We start from the raw sequence: 18,834 nt of genomic DNA, 5'->3' as shown, positions 1-18,834 counted from the left end.
GACAGATGAGGACAGAGAGGCAGAGACAGATGAGGACAGAGAGGCAGAGACAGACGAGGACAGAGAGGCAGAGACAGATGAGGACAGAGACAGATGAGCACAGAGACAGACGAGGACAGAGAGACAGAGACAGACGAGGACAGAGTCAGATGAGGACAGAGACAGACGAGCACAGAGAGGCAGAGACAGATGAGGATATATAGATATATAGATATATAGATTATGGAGATGAATACACACATTCACATAATGATACCAATATGAACACATATGCATACATTCAACAATTTATATAGACATGATGACAACACATATGCACATGCGTAAACACATTAACATTAAATTACAAACGACAACAAACAGAAACATACAAACACAGATAAAGCAGGAACAAATACAGAGCAGAAATCTATGGACACACTGAAGAGGTCTGTCTTACCACGGGCAGGTCTTTACAAAGCAGACTGATATGGACTGTAGTGGTCTTACCATGGGCAGGTCTTTACTGAGGATCTGGTATAGACTAAAGCAGACTGATATGGACTGTAGTGGTCTTACCATGGGCAGGTCTTTGAGGATCTGGATGCCGTCCCCAGGTCCCATGTGGGCCACGTGATTGAAGTTGATGGGGTTGGAGATCAGCTTGTTCCTCATCTCTGGGTCTCTCAGCATCTCCCTACACAAGGGACACACACACAGATCAGCTCCCTGAATGCCCCTGTGGAGAGTGAAGGAGAAGCGTCTATAGTGTACTACGTAGGGTGTAGTAGTGTACATCCTCTGCTGCTGTCTCTCATTCTCGGAGTCTCTGAATAAGAAGCATCTATAGTGTGTACTATGTAGTGTGTACTATGCAGTGTCTACTATGTAGTGTGCAGTGTGTACTATGTAGTGTTTACTATAGTGCATTCAGAAAATATTCAGACCCCCTTGACTTTTTCCACATTCTGTTACGTTAGTCTTATTCTAAAATGGATGAAATTGTTTTTCCCTCCTCTCATCAATCTACACACAATACCCCATAATGACAAAACAAAAACAGGTTTTTAGACACACAAAAAAAATTATGAAATATCACATTTGCATAAGTATTCAGACCCTTTACTCAGAACTTCGTTGAAGCACCCTTGGCAGCGATTACAACCTTGAGTCTTCTTGGGTATGACTCACACCTGTATTTGGGGAGTTTCTCACATTCCTCTCTGCAAATACTTTCAAGCTCTGTCATGTTGGATGGGGAGCGTTGCTGCACAGCTATTTTCAGATCTCTCCAGAGATATTCGATCGGGTTCAGGCTCTGGCTGGGCCACTCAAGGACATTCAGAGACTTGTCACAAAGCCATTCCTGCATTGTCTTGGCTGTGTGCTTAGGGTCGTTGTCCTGTTGGAAGGTGAACCTTCACCCCAGTCTGAGGTCCCCAGCTCTGGAGCAGGTTTTCATCAAGGATCTTACTGTACTTTGCTCCGTTCATCTTTCCCTCGATCCTGACTAGTCTTCCAGTCCCTGCCGCTGAAAAACACCCCCACAGCATGATGCTGCCACCACCATGCTTCACCATAGGCATGGTGCCAGGTTTCTTCCAGATGTGACGCTTTGCATTCAGGCCAAAGAGTTCAATCTTGGTTTCATCAGACCAGAGAATCTTTGTTTCTCATGGTCTGAGAGTCTTTAAATCAAATGATATTTGTCACATACACATGGTTAGCAGATGTTAATGCGAGTGTAGCGAAATGCTTGTGCTTCTAGTTCCGACAATGCAGTAATATCCAACGAGTAATCTAACCTAACAATTTCACAACAATTACCTTATACACACAAGTGTAAAGGAATGGATAAGAATATGTACATAAAAAAATATATGAATGAGTGATGGTATAGAACGGCATAGGCAAGATGCAGTAGATGGTATAGAGTACAGGATATACATATGAGATGAGTAATGTAGGGTATGTAAACATTATATGAAGTGGCATTGTTTAAAGTGGCTAGTGATACATTTATTACATCAATCTTTCCATTATTAAAGTGGCTGGAGTTGAGTCAGTATGTTGGCAGCAGCCACTCGATGTTAGTGATGGCTGTTTAACAGTCTGATGGCCTTGAGATTGAAAAACAGCTTCTGTCTCTCGGTCCCTGCTTTGATGCACCTGTACTAACCTCACCTTCTGGATGATAGCGGGGTGAACAGGCAGTGGCTCGGGTGGTTGTTGTCCTTGATGATCTTTTTGGCCTTCCATTGACATCGGGTGGTGTAGGTGTCCTGGAGGGCAGGTAGTTTGCCCCCGGTGATGCGTTGTGCAGACCTCACTACCCTCCGGAGAGCCTTGCGGTTGTGGGCGGAGCAGTTGCCGTACCAGGCGGTGATACAGCCCGACAGGATGCTCTCGATTGTGCATCTGTAAAAGTTTGTGAGTGTTTTTGGTGACAAGCCACATTTCTTCAGCCTCCTGAGGTTGAAGAGGTGCTGCTGCGTGATGTGTACGCCGAGGAACTTAAAACTTTCTACCGTCTCCACTACTGTCCCGTCGATGTGGATAGGGGGGGTGCTCCCTCTGCTGTTTCCTGAAGTCCACGATCATCTCCTATGTTTTGTTGACGTTGAGTGTGAGGTTATTTTCCTGACACCACACTCCGAGGGCCCTCACCTCCTCCCTGTAGGCCGTCTCGTTATTGATGGTAATCAAGCCTACCACTGTAGTGTCGTCTGCAAACTTGATGATTGAGTTGGAGGCGTGCATGGCCACGCAGTCGTGGGTGAACAGGGAGTACAGGAGAGGGCTGAGAACGCACCCTTGTGTGGCCCCAGTGTTGAGGATCAGCGGGGTGGAGATGTTGTTCCCTACCCTCACCACCTGGGGGCGGCCCGTCAGGAAGTCCAGGACCTAGTTGCACAGGGCAGGGTCGAGACCCAGGGTCTTGAGCTTGATGACGAGTTTGGAGGGTACTATGGTGTTAAATGCTGAGCTGTAGTTGATGAGCAGCATTCTCACATAGGTATTCCTGTTGTCCAGAAGGGTTAGGGCAGTGTGCAGTGTGATTGCGATTGCGTCGTCTGTGGACCTATTGGAGTGGGTCTAGGGTGTCAGGTAGGGTGGAGGTGATATGGTCCTTGACTAGTCTCTCAAAGCACTACGGGGCGGTAGTCATTTAGCTCAGTTACCTTAGCTTTCTTGGGAACAGGAGCAATGGTGGCCCTCGTGAAGCATGTGGGGACAGCAGACTGGGATAAGGATTGATTGATTATGTCCGTAAACACACCAGCCAGCTGGTCTGCGCCTGCTCTGAGGACGCGGCTGGGGTTGCCGTCTGGGCCTGCAGCCTTGCGCGGGTAGACATTTTTAAATGTTTTGCTCACGTCGGCTGCAGTGAAGGAGAGCCCGCAAGTTTTGGTAGCGGGCCGTGTCGGTGACACTGTGTTGTCCTCAAAGCGAGCAAAGAAGTTGTTTAGTCTGTCTTGGAGCAAGACATCCTGGTCCGCGACGGGGCTGGTTTTCCTTTTATAGTCCGTGATTGACTGTAGACCCTGCCACATACCTCTCGTGTCTGAGCCGTTGAATTGCGACTCTACTTTGTCTCTATACTGATGCTTAGCTTGTTTGATTGCCTTGCAGAGGGAATAGCTACACTGTTTGTAGTCGGTCATGTTTCCGGTCACCTTGCCCTGATTAAAAGCAGTGGTTCGCGCTTTCAGTTTTGCGCGAATGCTGCCATCAATCCACGGTTTCTGGTTTGGGAATGTTTTAATAGACGCTGTGGGTACGACGTCGCCGATGCACTTGCTAGTAAACCCGCTCACCGAATCAGCGTATTCATCAATGTTGTTGTTCGCCGCAATGCGGAACATATCCCAGTCCTCGTGATCGAAGCAATCTTGAAGCGTGGAATCCGATTGGTGGGACCAGCGTTGAACAGACCTGAGCGTGGGAGCTTCCTGTTTTAGTTTCTGTCTATAGGCTGGAAGCAACAAAATGGAGTCGTGGTCAGCTTTTCCGAAACGAGGGCGGGGGAGGGCCTTATATGCGTAGCGGAAGTTTTGCCAGCCCTGGTTGCGCAATTGATATGCTGATAGAATTTAGGGAGCCTTGTTTTCAGATTAGCCTTGCTAAAATCCCCAGCTACAATAAATGCAGCCTCAGGATATGTGGTTTCCAGTTTAAATAGAGTCAAATGAAGTTCGTTCAGGGCCATACATATGTAGTATGTAGTGTACCTCCTCTGCTGCATCCTCTCCTCCTCAGGGACTCTGAAGGAGAAGTGTCTCTTGTTGTTCATGCTGCGAACCATCTGCTTCCTGCTGTTGTCTGACGTCTCAGGAACCACCAACTCGTCACCCTCTGGAATATTAACAACATGGACCCCATCAAAAACAACAGCAAAAAAATCACGACAATCCTATTGTGGAATAAGACCATTAGAATGAGAATTACACTCAGAATAACAATCATTGAGATGTGTACCTCTCCTAACTGACCTGCAGTCTAGATGCCTATCCTGTGTGTCACTGACCTGCAGTCTAGATGCCTATCCTGTGTGTCACTGACCTGCAGTCTTGTTTCTGAAGTAGATGAGCCTCACAGTCTCAAGACCCAGGAGGTTCAGGGATCCATCAGGGTTCAGAGGTCGCACCTTCAGGAAGATACAACGGGGTCAAAGGTTAAACCTACCATGCACACACACCAATTCGACTAACGGTCCTCCGCTACATCTGCAGTCCTATACTCTCACCTTCTTCAATGGTATGGTCTGAATCCACTCCATGGTGTTGACATCAAAAACATCCACAGCATTCTCACTGTACACTGACAGGTAGGGGGCGTTGTAACCTGGTGAGGAGAAAGAAGGCCAACGTCAGCTTCAGGCTTAAAGCTACACTACCGTTCAAAAGTTTGGGGTCACTTAGAAATGTCCTCGTTTTCCATGAAAACATCCATGAAATGAGTTGCAAAATGAATAGGAAATATAGTAAAGACGTTGACAAGGTTATAAATAATGATTTTTAATTGAAATAATAATTGTGTCCTTCAAACTTTGCTTTCCTCAAAGAATCCTCAATTTGCAGCAATTACAGCCTTGCAGACCTTTGCCATTCTAGTTGTCAATATGTTGAGGTAATCTGAAGAGATTTCCCCCCATGCTTCCTGAAACACCTCCGACAAGTTGGATTGGCTTGATGGGCACTTCTTACATACCATACAGTCAAGCTGCTCCCACAACAGCTCAATGGGGTTAAGATCCGGTGACTGTGCTGGCCACTCCATTACAGACAGAATACCAGCTGACTGCTTCTTCCTTAAATAGTTATTGCATAGTTTGGAGCTGTGCTTTGGGTCATTGTCCTGTTGTAGGAGGAAATTGGTTCCAATTAAGCGCCGTCCACAGGGTATGGCATGGCGTTGCAAAATGGAGTGATAGCCTTCCATCTTCAAGATCCCTTTTACCCTGTACAAATCTCCCATTTTACCACCACCAGACCATCACATTGCCTCCACCATGCTTGACAGAGGGAGTCAAGCATCCCTCCAGCATCTTCTCATTTGTTCTGCGTCTCACCAATGTTCTTCTTTGTGATCTGAACACCTCAAACTGAAATTCATCTGTCCATAACACTTTTTTCCAATCTTCCTCTGTCCAGTGTCTGTGTTCTTTTGCCCATCTTAATATTTTATTTTTATTGGCCAGTCTGAGATATGCCTTTTTCTTTGCCAGCATCCCTGAGTCGCCTCTTCACTGTTGACGTTGAGACTGGTGTTTTGCGGGTACTATCTAATGAAGCTGCCAGTTGAGGACTTGTGAGGCGTCTGTTTCTCAAACTAGACACTAATGTAGTTGTCCTCTTGCTCAGTTGTGCACTGGGGCCTCCAACTCCTCTTTCTATTCTGGTTAGAGACAGTTTGCGCTGTTCTATGACGGGAGTAGTACACAGCATTGTACGAGATCTTCAGTTTCTTGGCAATTTCTCGCATGGAATAGCCTTAATTTCTCAGAACAAGAATAGACTGACGAGTTTCAGAAGAAAGGTCTTTGTTTCTGGCCATTTTGAGCCTGTAATCGAACCCACAAATGCTGATGCTCCAGATACTCAACTAGTCTAAAGAAGGACAGTTTTATTGCTTCTTTAAATCAGCACAATAGTTTTCAGCTGTGCTAACATAATTGCAAAAGGGTTTTCTAATGATTAATTAGCCTTTTAAAATGATAAACTTGGATTAGCTAACACAATGTACCATTGGAACACAGGAGTGATGGTTGCTGATAATGAGCCTCTGTAAGCCTATGTAGATATTCCATTAAAAATCAGCTGTATTGTTAACAATGTCTACACTGTATTTCTGATCAATTTGATGTTGTTTTAAATAGACAAAAAAACGTGCTTTTCTTTCAAAAACAAGGACATTTCTAAGTGACCCCAAACTTTTGAACGGTAGTGTGCATTCTGGGATTGGTTTTTCAGCAAAACGGCAGACCCCAGGGTGCTTTGGGATGGAGCAAGGGAATTGTAACCCCTCACAAATTCACTGACAGACACCCTAGAAGCAAGGACTGACAGTCCATCATATCCACACCATAGTTTTCAACATATTCAGAGGCAATATGCATTGTTTGATTTTGTTCCTGTTGTTTGTAAACAGTGGAGAAATAAAACCTTATATAAAACACTTGGTTTATTAAAAAGGTTAAAAGGCAACTCCACCACTTTTCAACCTCATTTTGATTATCTCCAGCACAAACCCAGTATCAACATAGTTACAAAGTTCTACCCGATTACATCATCAAAAGTTGAAACATTTGAAAAAGTGATTTTCAAACACTATGAAATGTGCGGTGAGGTGGTGAGCAAGACAATACCTTCCCTTGAGCTAGAAACTCACTGCAGGTTTTGAATATCAACGTTTTTTCAATCTTTTAATCCTACCCTGTGATGTCAGAGAAGCATTTTTTAGGACCTTTCTTCTTCTCTTTTTAACCACAGATCAGAAAAACGCTCTGTTTCACACATGAAGACACTGGTATGGTGCTAGATAGTGAATATGAGGTTGAAAGTGGCAGAATTGGGCTTTAACACAGTTGTGCTGGTTCAGAACTTACAGGCGGAGTTGGGCACGGCGGGCCACATCAACTCCTGCTGGCGCGAGCGGCGGCCCTGCGAGTCCACGTAGACGCCTATGGCTGAGAAGCAGAGCAGCAGTTCCTTGGAGGAGATCTCCACGGCACACAGCGCGTCCAGGGCCTGCTGGGATATGAAGGCTAGGGTGTGGTCCTCGGGGTGCAACAGGCTGACCGGGGCACAGTCCCCGTGGATGCTGTAGCGTGTGAAGCCAGCCTGGTAGCCCACACACAGCCGCTCGCTCAGGAGACCCATCCACTGGACAGGACCTGGGGTTTGGAGCTCCTGCAGCCGGCGGTGACGTGCCTTGCTCTTGTTCACCTGGGAGACACAGAACCATCATGTTGTGATTTTGGGAGTTAATTCTTTAATATTTTTAGGCTTAATCGACCCTTCATAATCCCATAAATAGAGCCTATATATTTGTTTAAAATATATTTTATGAGCAAAGTTATATTACATAATTTGTAACACACGAAAGAGTAAAACGGCTTGTAAAAGTCCCACCAACCCCATCCTTCCTGCACACACCACCCACCTCGTAACAGATGACCTGTCTCTTCATGGCCACACACAGACAGGTGAAGGAGTTATTTCGGACGGAGCCGGACACCAGCGCCGTGCAGCCCTTGGTCTCGGCCAGCTTGTAGGAGTCCATCTCCCGTCCGTCCAGCGCGGCCATGGGGAAGAGACGGACGTGACGGTTACGGCCGGAGATGACCGCTAGGAGCTGCTCCTGGGGGACCAGGTCAATGTGGTGGACCTTCTTATTGTCCCCAACACGGATGATCTCTGTTAGGTCAGGAGGTGAGAGGAGTGGAGAGAGGAGGGAGGGAAAGAGGACGGGGAAAAAGGAGGGTGGAGAGAAGGGGAAAAGAGGAGGGTGGAGAGGAGAGGGAGACAGTCAGGAGGGGGGAGAGAAGGGGAAAAGAGGGGGGAGAGAAGGGGAAAAGAGGAGGGGGAGAGGAGAGGGAGACAGTCAGGAGGGGGGAGAGAAGGGGAAAAGAGGAGGGGGAGAGGAGAGGGAGAGAGTCAGGAGGTGGGAGAGAAGGGGAAAGAGGAGGGAGGAGAGGGGAGGGAGACAGTCAGGAGGGGGAGAGGAGGGGGAGAGAAGGGGGAAAGAGGAGGGGGAAAGAGGAGGGGGAGAGGAGAGGGAGACAGTCAGGAGGGGGGAGAGAAGGGGAAAAGAGGAGGGGGAGAGGAGAGGGAGAAAGGGGGAAGAGAGGAGGAGAGGAGGAGGGAGAGGAGAGGGAGAGAGTCAGGAGGTGGGAGAGAAGGGGAAGAGAGGAGACGGGAGGCAGAGAGAGTTGTCAAAAACTTCTCCACTGTGATAGCTAACATGTGGTGAGAATTCAACTGCATAATGGGTGAAGTGCATCACCATCTCCAGGTGGGTACTAAAGTCTCACCATCTCCAGGTGGGTACTAAAGTCTCACCATCTCCAGGTGGGTCCTAAAGTCTCACCATCTCCAGGTGGGTACTAAAGTCTCACCATCTCCAGGTGGGTCCTAAAGTCTCACCATCTCCAGGCGGGTCCTAAAGTCTCACCATCTCCAGGCGGGTACTAAAGTCTCACCATCTCCAGGCGGGTACTAAAGTCTCACCATCTCCAGGCGGGTACTAAAGTCTCACCATCTCCAGGTGGGTCCTAAAGTCTCACCATCTCCAGGTGGGTCCTAAAGTCTCACCATCTCCAGGTGGGTCCTAAAGTCTCACCATCTCCAGGTGGGTCCTAAAGTCTCACCATCTCCAGGTGGGTCCTAAAGTCTCACCATTTCCAGGTGGGTCCTAAAGTCTCACCATTTCCAGGTGGGTACTAAAGTCTCACCATCTCCAGGTGGGTACTAAAGTCTCACCATCTCCAGGTGGGTACTAAAGTCTCACCATCTCCAGGTGGGTACTAAAGTCTCACCATCTCCAGGTGGGTACTAAAGTCTCACCATCTCCAGGTGGGTCCTAAAGTCTCACCATCTCCAGGTGGGTCCTAAAGTCTCACCATCTCCAGGTGGGTCCTAAAGTCTCACCATCTCCAGGTGGGTCCTAAAGTCTCACCATCTCCAGGTGGGTCCTAAAGTCTCACCATCTCCAGGTGGGTCCTAAAGTCTCACCATCTCCAGGTGGGTACTAAAGTCTCACCATTTCCAGGTGGGTCCTAAAGTCTTACCATCTCCAGGTGGGTACTAAAGTCTCACCATCTCCAGGCGGGTACTAAAGTCTCACCATTTCCAGGTGGGTCCTAAAGTCTTACCATCTCCAGGTGGGTACTAAAGTCTCACCATCTCCAGGCGGGTACTAAAGTCTTACCATCTTTGGTGACATGGATGACATAAAGGCCTTCCTCGTTGCCCAAGGCAACACGCTCGTGATCTGAAGAGAAAACAACAAGAGGACATTTGATTCAGAGTCTACTGCACGGCCGAAGGTGCATCTGTACTGCAGTCATTAGAACCATGGTAATGACAGAGGGAGACTGCAGCTCAACATGTAATGGCTCTACACTACAAACTAAAGTCAGATAGAGTTTTGTTCATGTTCCTATATTGACTGCAGTACTACATGGCCAAAATAAAGAGGCTGTGTGTGTGTGTTCTCCACCAACCTATAATAGCGGCAGACTGCGTGGTCTTGATGAGCGGTAGCGTGCTGTCGTAGGCCTCTTTGGGCACGTAGACGAAGCGCTCCTTCAGCTTGTTCTTCTTGAGGATGCGCTGCAGCTCGTTGAGAAGCCCCACCCACTTGTTCCTCTCGTGGTCGCTGTCGGCCAGGATCAGGATGGAAGGCTTGTGACTGGAGGAGGGGGAGAGCTGGGATGCCGTCACCTGGAGGGGTAAGAGGTCAGAGGTACTAAGAGAGGAGACAGCTTTCAGGCCTCCCACAACAAAAGCAGAAGTATTGTTAAAATCTGAGAAATCTGAAGACTGTGGAACAAGGTGGGGGAGTAATCCCTGAGTAAACGTATGAATGTATAAATGCATGTATTCATGAATAAAAGGCTAACCCTGAATATACATGGGATGTCCTTGCGACTGGCGTGAATGACGTCCGACGCCAGAACAGAGCTGACTGAAAACTCCTCATCCCTTGAAAACAAAAAAGGAGAGACAGTGAACTAAAGAACTAAACCCAGAGGTAATTCTAATAAGCAGCCATCTCTCTCCCATCAATGGGAGTTGTAGTTCAGACAGCGCTCAGGTTGTAGTCCTTACCTCATGTCTATGACCTGACTGACGACCACACTGGGCGTTGTGGTCTTGGCCTCTCCCAGCTCGTACAGGAACAGCTTGAAATCACAGACCACGGCCACCGCCCGCTGCCAACCCCTCTTCACCCCGGTGGGCTTGGGCACCTGGGAACACACACAGGGACAGACAAACACTTTAGTCTCCCACATAGACCCAACCCTTTTTTTGGGGAGCTATTGGTTGTGCAGGTTTTTTTTCCATCCCAGTACTACAGACAGAGACATATTTTATTACACACACACACTGTTAACAGGCAAACCTCACAAACACACACAGGTCAGCCCCTGATAGAGACGCTATACATACAAGGTAAGATAGACGTTTTTAAATGTCCACTTTAATTCACATGTAGGGAGTTATTCCAGCAGGAAATATCAACCAAAAGTTGTTGAAAGAGTGCATAAACAAAAACAATATTCTGTGTCTTACGTACTCTGACGTGTCCTTCGTAGGCGGTGCCAATACCCCTCTGAGGGTCGATGCCCAGCGGCCCCCTGGTCTGGTCGTGTGGCACGGGGCACACCGCTGGAGCCTTGTCAGCACACGTCACGTGGCACGAGAAGTTACACACTACAGGACCAGACAGGAGAGAATGAGGGGTTTTATCCATTTATAGCCACATCAAGCATTAAAAGAGAATGTACTGCCACCTCGGTCTTGTCCCACTTCCCTCTTCCATCCTAGCATCCTGCCTTCCATTTCATTTAGTTTTCCTTCACTCCCTTTTCTCAAATCCCAGTCTTCCTCCCTTTATCCCCCTCTCTCCTCATTCTCCTATCTGTCTTCCTCCTTCTCTTCTCCTCCTCCCCACGTTTATCACTCCCCTTATCCCCTGTTCTACCTTCACAGGTGCAGCCCTGGCGAATGAGTCCCACCATCAGAGAGGTGCACTGGTTACACTTGGTGGGAGCACTGAAGGACTTCACCACAAACTGGTGGGCTTTGGGCTGCAGGGGACAGAGGAGAACAGACGGCAGGTCAAAACACATAGGACAAATACAGAAAGATTGTGCATACACACACACACATATTAAAGTGACATTTTATTTAAGTACAGAAACTGTAAGCCTTTTCATCTTAGCTTGGTCTTCGTCAGGTCCATGGGATTGACATTACAAAGTATTGACTGTGGTTAAAACAGTAGAACAAGAAGGATGTCAGGTCTTACCTTGGGTGATGAGCGGCCGATACTACCATAGCCTCCTGGTCGCATGGTGGGGGTCTGGACTGTGCGTGGGGGGTGGTCTATCAACTGGAGTGTGGGAGAAGAGAGATAGATTTGAGTACAGCAAAATATATACCTTGTATTTAATATATGGCCGGGAAACCAGCGTAGTGGTCAAAGTTCAGAGGTTAGCGTTCACCTCAATAGGCTCTACGTCGCTGGCCATGGAGGGCGACCGTGAGCGAGACTTTTTGGAGTCCTCGTCCCTGGATGGGGTGTTGGAGGGAGTGAAGTTATCCACAGAGTCCACCTGGAGAAAAGAGAGGTAGAAAGAAAGAATAAAAGGAGTTACAGGACATGGAAGACATGGGCTGCATTTCAAACTCAGACACCCTCCTCCACTTACCCTCGCCTTGTGCCCTTGGGGGAAAGCCCCGCGGCCATATTTATCGTCGGTCCAAATGATTAGCCAAGCAAGGGAAGTTTGCAATGTAAGCCACTCAGCCCTCGTTTTTAATGGGGTTTGCAAGTGTACAATTATGTTCACTTCTGGGCCCCATAATTCAATTTGCGACGATTGTACATCCGCTAAGAAAAGTCCGCCAAAACATAAAACCTCAACGTCAATATGGAATCAACATACAAGTGTAAGTAAAAACGAATGTAAATAAGTTAGAAATGGTGCTACTAATGCACATGATGGCACAAACACGTCTCGTAAAAGTAAGGATGTTTTTGTTTGGTTATCTTTTGGAAATTGTAGAAATAAAACATTTTCCTTCTTCAGAAGTTCCAGCTAGGCAGGCTAACGTTAGTTAGCTAATTAATTTTCTAGCTATCATACAGTAAGCGTATATTAATAATAATATAGTTAATATAAGTAGACATGCAATCATAATTGACTGTAGCTCATATAAAGCACCCACAAGCTACCGGTGGCTGAAAACACAATTGTCGTGGGACAAACGAGTGACGAATTTCCGGGCAAGGGTGGTCCATTTAAAATGAATTCCTTCCTCCCTGTAAACTCGTCAGACGTCATGATACGTAATCAGAAGTGTCCACTTAATTTGAGGTCTGAGGGGAGAGGGTGTGTCTGTTAAGTGTTTGGAATGCAGCCATGGTGTTCGGGAGTTGGTAGAAAGTAAGGAAACCAAGAGGGACCAAAAAGCCCCATCCATGCTTAGAGGGAAAAGCAAGAAATCCATTGAACCAGGTAGATGCACAGTATTAAAAAGGCAAATGGGGATTGTGGTCATAGTAGATATAGGACTGACCATCCCATTGGTCAATGGTCATTAGGAAGCCTGGAGGTTGGACCACAAACCCATGAACCATGCGCAGGACACGATCGCTACACATAACCCATGAACCATGCACAGGACACGAGCGCTACACATAACCCATGAACCATGCACAGGACACGAGCGCTACACATAACCCATGAACCATGCACAGGACACGAGCGCTACACATAACCCATGAACCATGCGCAGGACACGATCGCTACACATAACCCATGAACCATGCACAGGACACGAGCGCTACACATAACCCATGAACCATGCACAGGACACGATCGCTACACATAACCCATGAACCATGCACAGGACACGAGCGCTACACATAACCCATGAACCATGCACAGGACACGAGCGCTACACATAACCCATGAACCATGCACAGGACACGAGCGCTACACATAACCCATGAACCATGCGCAGGACACGAGCGCTACACATAACCCATGAACCATGCACAGGACACGAGCGCTACACATAACCCATGAACCATGCACAGGACACGAGCGCTACACATAACCCATGAACCATGCACAGGACACGAGCGCTACACATAACCCATGAACCATGCACAGGACACGAGCGCTACACATAACCCATGAACCATGCACAGGACACGAGCGCTACACATAACCCATGAACCATGCACAGGACACGAGCGCTACACATAACCCATGAACCATGCACAGGACACGAGCGCTACACATAACCCATGAACCATGCACAGGACACGAGCGCTACACATAACCCATGAACCATGCACAGGACACGAGCGCTACACATAACCCATGAACCATGCACAGGACACGAGCGCTACACATAACCCATGAACCATGCACAGGACACGAGCGCTACACATAACCCATGAACCATGCGCAGGACACGAGCGCTACACATAACCCATGAACCATGCACAGGACACGAGCGCTACACATAACCCATGAACCATGCACAGGACACGAGCGCTACACATAACCCATGAACCATGCACAGGACACGAGCGCTACACATAACCCATGAACCATGCACAGGACACGAGCGCTACACATAACCCATGAACCATGCACAGGACACGAGCGCTACACATAACCCATGAACCATGCACAGGACACGAGCGCTACACATAACCCATGAACCATGCACAGGACACGAGCGCTACACATAACCCATGAACCATGCACAGGACACGAGCGCTACACATAACCCATGAACCATGCACAGGACACGAGCGCTACACATAACCCATTGACCATGCACAGGACACGAGCGCTACACATAACCCATTGACCATGCACAGGACACGAGCGCTACACATAACCCATTGACCATGCACAGGACACGAGCGCTACACATAACCCATGAACCATGCACAGGACACGAGCGCTACACATAACCCATTGACCATGCACAGGACACGAGCGCTACACATAACCCATGAACCATGCACAGGACACGAGCGCTACACATAACCCATGAACCATGCACAGGACACGAGCGCTACACATAACCCATTGACCATGCACAGGACACGAGCGCTACACATAACCCATGAACCATGCACAGGACACGAGCGCTACACATAACCCATTGACCATGCACAGGACACGAGCGCTACACATAACCCATGAACCATGCACAGGACACGAGCGCTACACATAACCCATGAACCATGCACAGGACACGAGCGCAACACATAACCCATGAACTATGCACAGGACACGAGCGCTACACATAACCCATGAACCATGCACAGGACACGAGCGCTACACATAACCCATGAACCATGCACAGGACACGAGCGCTACACATAACCCATTGACCATGCACAGGACACGAGCGCTACACATAACCCATTGACCATGCACAGGACACGAGCGCTACACATAACCCATTGACCATGCACAGGACACGACCGCTACACATAACCCATGAACCATGCACAGGACACGAGCGCTACACATAACCCATGAACAGGACACGACCGCTACACATAACCCATGAACCATGCACAGGACACGAGCGCTACACATAACCCATGAACAGGACACGAGCGCTACACATAACCCATGAACAGGACACGAGCGCTACACATAACCCATGAACCATGCACAGGACACGACCGCTACACATAACCCATTGACCATGCACAGGACACGAGCGCTACACATAACCCATTGACCATGCACAGGACACGAGCGCTACACATAACCCATTGACCATGCACAGGACACGAGCGCTACACATAACCCATTGACCATGCACAGGACACGAGCGCTACACATAACCCATTGACCATGCACAGAACACGAGCGCTACACATAACCCATGAACCATGCACAGGACACGAGCGCAACACATAACCCATTGACCATGCACAGAACACGAGCGCTACACATAACCCATGAACCATGCACAGGACACGAGCGCTACACATAACCCATGAACCATGCACAGGACACGAGCGCTACACATAACCCATGAACCATGCACAGGACACGAGCGCTACACATAACCCATGAACCATGCACAGGACACGAGCGCTACACATAACCCATTGACCATGCACAGGACACGAGCGCTACACATAACCCATTGACCATGCACAGAACACGAGCGCTACACATAACCCATGAACCATGCACAGGACACGAGCGCTACACATAACCCATTGACCATGCACAGAACACGAGCGCTACACATAACCCATGAACCATGCACAGGACACGAGCGCAACACATAACCCATGAACTATGCACAGGACACGAGCGCTACACATAACCCATGAACTATGCACAGGACACGAGCGCTACACATAACCCATGAACTATGCACAGAACACGATCGCTACACATAACCCATGAACCATGCACAGAACACGATCGCTACACATAACCCATTGACCATGCACAGGACACGAGCGCTACACATAACCCATTGACCATGCACAGGACACGAGCGCTACACATAACCCATGAACCATGCACAGAACACGAGCGCTACACATAACCCATGAACAGGACACGAGCGCTACACATAACCCATTGACCATGCTGACCGTACCACGAGAGAGAACAGCACCACCATACACCATGTTTTGGTTTGGGGAAATCTTGGAGGACAACATATAGGCTAGGCTACTGTAGCTAATTGGAGGACTACAGTGCAGGCCAGTGCAGTAACAGGCTCCTTACAAGGAAGCATTTGATATAACTTATTTGAAAGTCCAAGGTTGCTTTTCCCCCATGCACACAATCAACACAACACAGACAATGTGTTCCCATTCATGCAAAAGACCGGATTGAGATTCAGAGGATGATTGGGCACAGACAAAATAACAAGCACAGAGCTGCTGCTTAGCTTACACGTCTGCCTTTGCTAGTTGGCCCAACTGATGGAGAGCGCTTCAGTGGGGGGAGAGAGAGACAGAGAGGGATGGAGAAATGGAGAGATGTAAACATTAAATAGGCTACCATTCCTTTTTTGTGTCCTATCTATTTGTTGAAGATGTCCACATTGCACTGAAGGACTGGGTTGGGAAATCTCTGGCAATGTCCCAAAATGCTATCCTCTTGCCTACACAGTGCACGATTTTTCACCAGAGCCCCAGTGCACTGTGGGGAATAGGGTGCTGTTTTGGGACGTATACTCTAGGTCTAATCTGGGAACTCGTGATGGTACTACCGTGTGGAAGGGAAGCTCGCTACAGGGTATTAAACAGAGGTATGTTCTGTAGTGTCTGGACTCAAAGTCAAGTAGCCATGTATGACTTTAAAGAATGTCCGTATAGTGAATGTCTACATGGAACTCTATTCTACATCAAGTAACTGACCCAAGCAGTAGAATCAGATTTTAAAAATACAAATAAAAATACACCTTATGGAACAGCGAGGACTGTGAAGAGTCACACACACAGGTACAAACACACTATACACATGTACACCTGGAATGTGTGTTGTAGTAGAGTAGTGGCCGAAGTGCACACATTTAATGAATTGTGAAATCTGTTGTAAAATGTATTTTAATGAGATTTTTTTTTGTATTAGAAAGTATATTACTGCCATAATTTCTGCTGGACCCCAGGAAGAGTAGCTGCTGTCTTAGCAGGAACTAATGGGGATCCTTAATAAATACAATACAAAATGGAAGGAATCCTCTCAGTCTATTATTATTAAAATATGTTCATATACAGCGCCTTCAGAAAGTATTCACACCCCATTACTTTTAACACATTTTGTTGTGTTATAGCGTGAATTCAAAATGTACACACAATTAGGGCTGTGGCGGTTATGCAAAAGACAGCCGGTGTCACGGTAACTGACAGTTAATTATCCTAATAGGCTAGTTAATTAGCTGACAAGATATGCTTATAAGTACCATGCCATTATTTTATATGATTTTATAGTAAGAAGAATATAATTGAACATCCACAATGACCATGTTTTACACTCAGTTTGAACTTGCTGTTGAACTTCTTTTTTCAAATTGATCAATCACAGTGAGGTGAGTTTTAAAAGCATGATAATGTTTTGATGAAAAGTGTTTGATGTGATTTTCTATTGCATTTGTATTGCTGTCAGAGTGGTTAGAGGGACAATAGAGCCCTGAGTATCAGGCCATTAGTACCTGATGGTCGTTAGCAAGTTCGGTACTACTAAAGCATGTCCAGAGTACATAACAGGAAATTACCGTCACTCAAAGGTCACGTGGAATTTTACTGCGGTCATGACTGCCGGTGTGGCGGTAATACGGTCACCGCAACAGCCCCACACACACAATACCCCATAATGTCAAATTGGAATTTTGTTTGGAGAACATTTTTTAAATTAATAAAACATTTAAAGCTGAAATGTCTTGAGTCAACAAGTATTCAGCCTCTTTGTTATGGCAAGCCTAGATAAGTTCAGGAGTAAAAATGTGCTTAACAAATCGCATAATAAGTTGCATGGACTCATTCCGTCTTCAATAATAGTGGTTACAGTTGCAAAGGGTAGACACTTTCCGATACATTTCCTGACATTTACCAGAAATGTTCCATGGGAAGTTAAGCCCTGGAATTTTGCTTAAATTCATCAAAGAACCTTTTTTTGTGAGATACACATAAGGCAATTCTAGGTCTTGTGGTATATTTTGGTTAAACTATCCCCAATTCAATGGAATTGCAACCTTCTGCATGCACAGTGCATTCTTCCATCACATGTACAGCTGATTCTCAAGATCTTGCACACGAATGAGATGAAATTGAGCCCACACTACTACACTGTCTGAGCCAAGGACTACATGCTTTCTGGTAGGTTTTGATTACAATACTGAGTGGGGTGAATATATTTTATGACATACATGATTTTTTGTTAACTAGTAAATAGTAGCCTACAGCAAAGTGTGTTTAAATAATTTCTAACTTAATTTCTGCTAGTTAGTTTTTGCTACCATGTGGGTTTTTAGCTTGCTTGAGCCTGCTAACTGAGTGTTAATTCACCTGTTAACACACGTTTCATTTTAAAACATGTATCTTACAAAGGAGTTGTTTAATCTAACTGCTTAACTATTTATCTGTACATGGAATTGTATTTGTTGTTTTTTTACTCATTTTTTACTAATCTTTACAGGAAAATGCCACGGGCACTATCGGATGTGTGGAGACATTTCACTGCAGCTAATGTAGAAGGAAAAGCTGTGTACATTTGCAAATACTGTGCCAAATCATGTGTGAAGAATGCAACAATGATGCAGAATCATCTGGCCATGTGCATAAAGTTCCCTCAGCGCTCACAACAAGCAACCTCTGACAAAAGTCCCTCTACCTCTATTCGAGGTGAAAATGATGAATCAGACAACTTCTCGATAGCAACAGCTCATGGTCCTCCTGGAATCAGAAGTTTTTTTGACTTAATGGAGGAACAGAGAAATGCTGATGAATGTCTTGCTCGAGCTGTGTATGCAACTGGTTCACCTCTGATGCTCACAGGCAATGTGTATTGGAAGAGATTACTGAATGTTATTCGCCCAGCATACACCCCCC

At 46.8% G+C, this 18,834-nt stretch overlaps 1 protein-coding gene across 1 annotated transcript in view; it reads right to left on the bottom strand.

Moving 5' to 3' along the window:
- The window catches only part of LOC120019139 (serine/threonine-protein kinase MRCK alpha-like), a 120,126-nt gene that overhangs the window by 16,659 nt on the left and 84,633 nt on the right, over positions 1-18,834 (bottom strand). Inside the window, exons 23-36 of the mRNA XM_038962417.1 lie at positions 11,714-11,824; positions 11,518-11,601; positions 11,191-11,296; positions 10,783-10,919; positions 10,314-10,453; positions 10,106-10,187; positions 9,707-9,926; positions 9,412-9,474; positions 7,645-7,898; positions 7,088-7,427; positions 4,727-4,824; positions 4,543-4,627; positions 4,212-4,335; positions 559-676 (exon numbers count right to left, since the gene is read on the bottom strand). Coding sequence (XP_038818345.1) covers positions 559-676; positions 4,212-4,335; positions 4,543-4,627; positions 4,727-4,824; positions 7,088-7,427; positions 7,645-7,898; positions 9,412-9,474; positions 9,707-9,926; positions 10,106-10,187; positions 10,314-10,453; positions 10,783-10,919; positions 11,191-11,296; positions 11,518-11,601; positions 11,714-11,824 — 1,962 coding nt within the window. The remainder of the gene's footprint in view (positions 1-558; positions 677-4,211; positions 4,336-4,542; positions 4,628-4,726; positions 4,825-7,087; positions 7,428-7,644; positions 7,899-9,411; positions 9,475-9,706; positions 9,927-10,105; positions 10,188-10,313; positions 10,454-10,782; positions 10,920-11,190; positions 11,297-11,517; positions 11,602-11,713; positions 11,825-18,834) is intronic.

Source organism: Salvelinus namaycush, chromosome 24, assembly GCF_016432855.1.
Source record: "Salvelinus namaycush isolate Seneca chromosome 24, SaNama_1.0, whole genome shotgun sequence".
In the NCBI taxonomy this organism is placed as follows: domain Eukaryota; kingdom Metazoa; phylum Chordata; class Actinopteri; order Salmoniformes; family Salmonidae; genus Salvelinus; species Salvelinus namaycush.
Note: the sequence above shows the minus strand (reverse complement) of the source record. Positions and strands in the feature narration are given on the sequence as shown.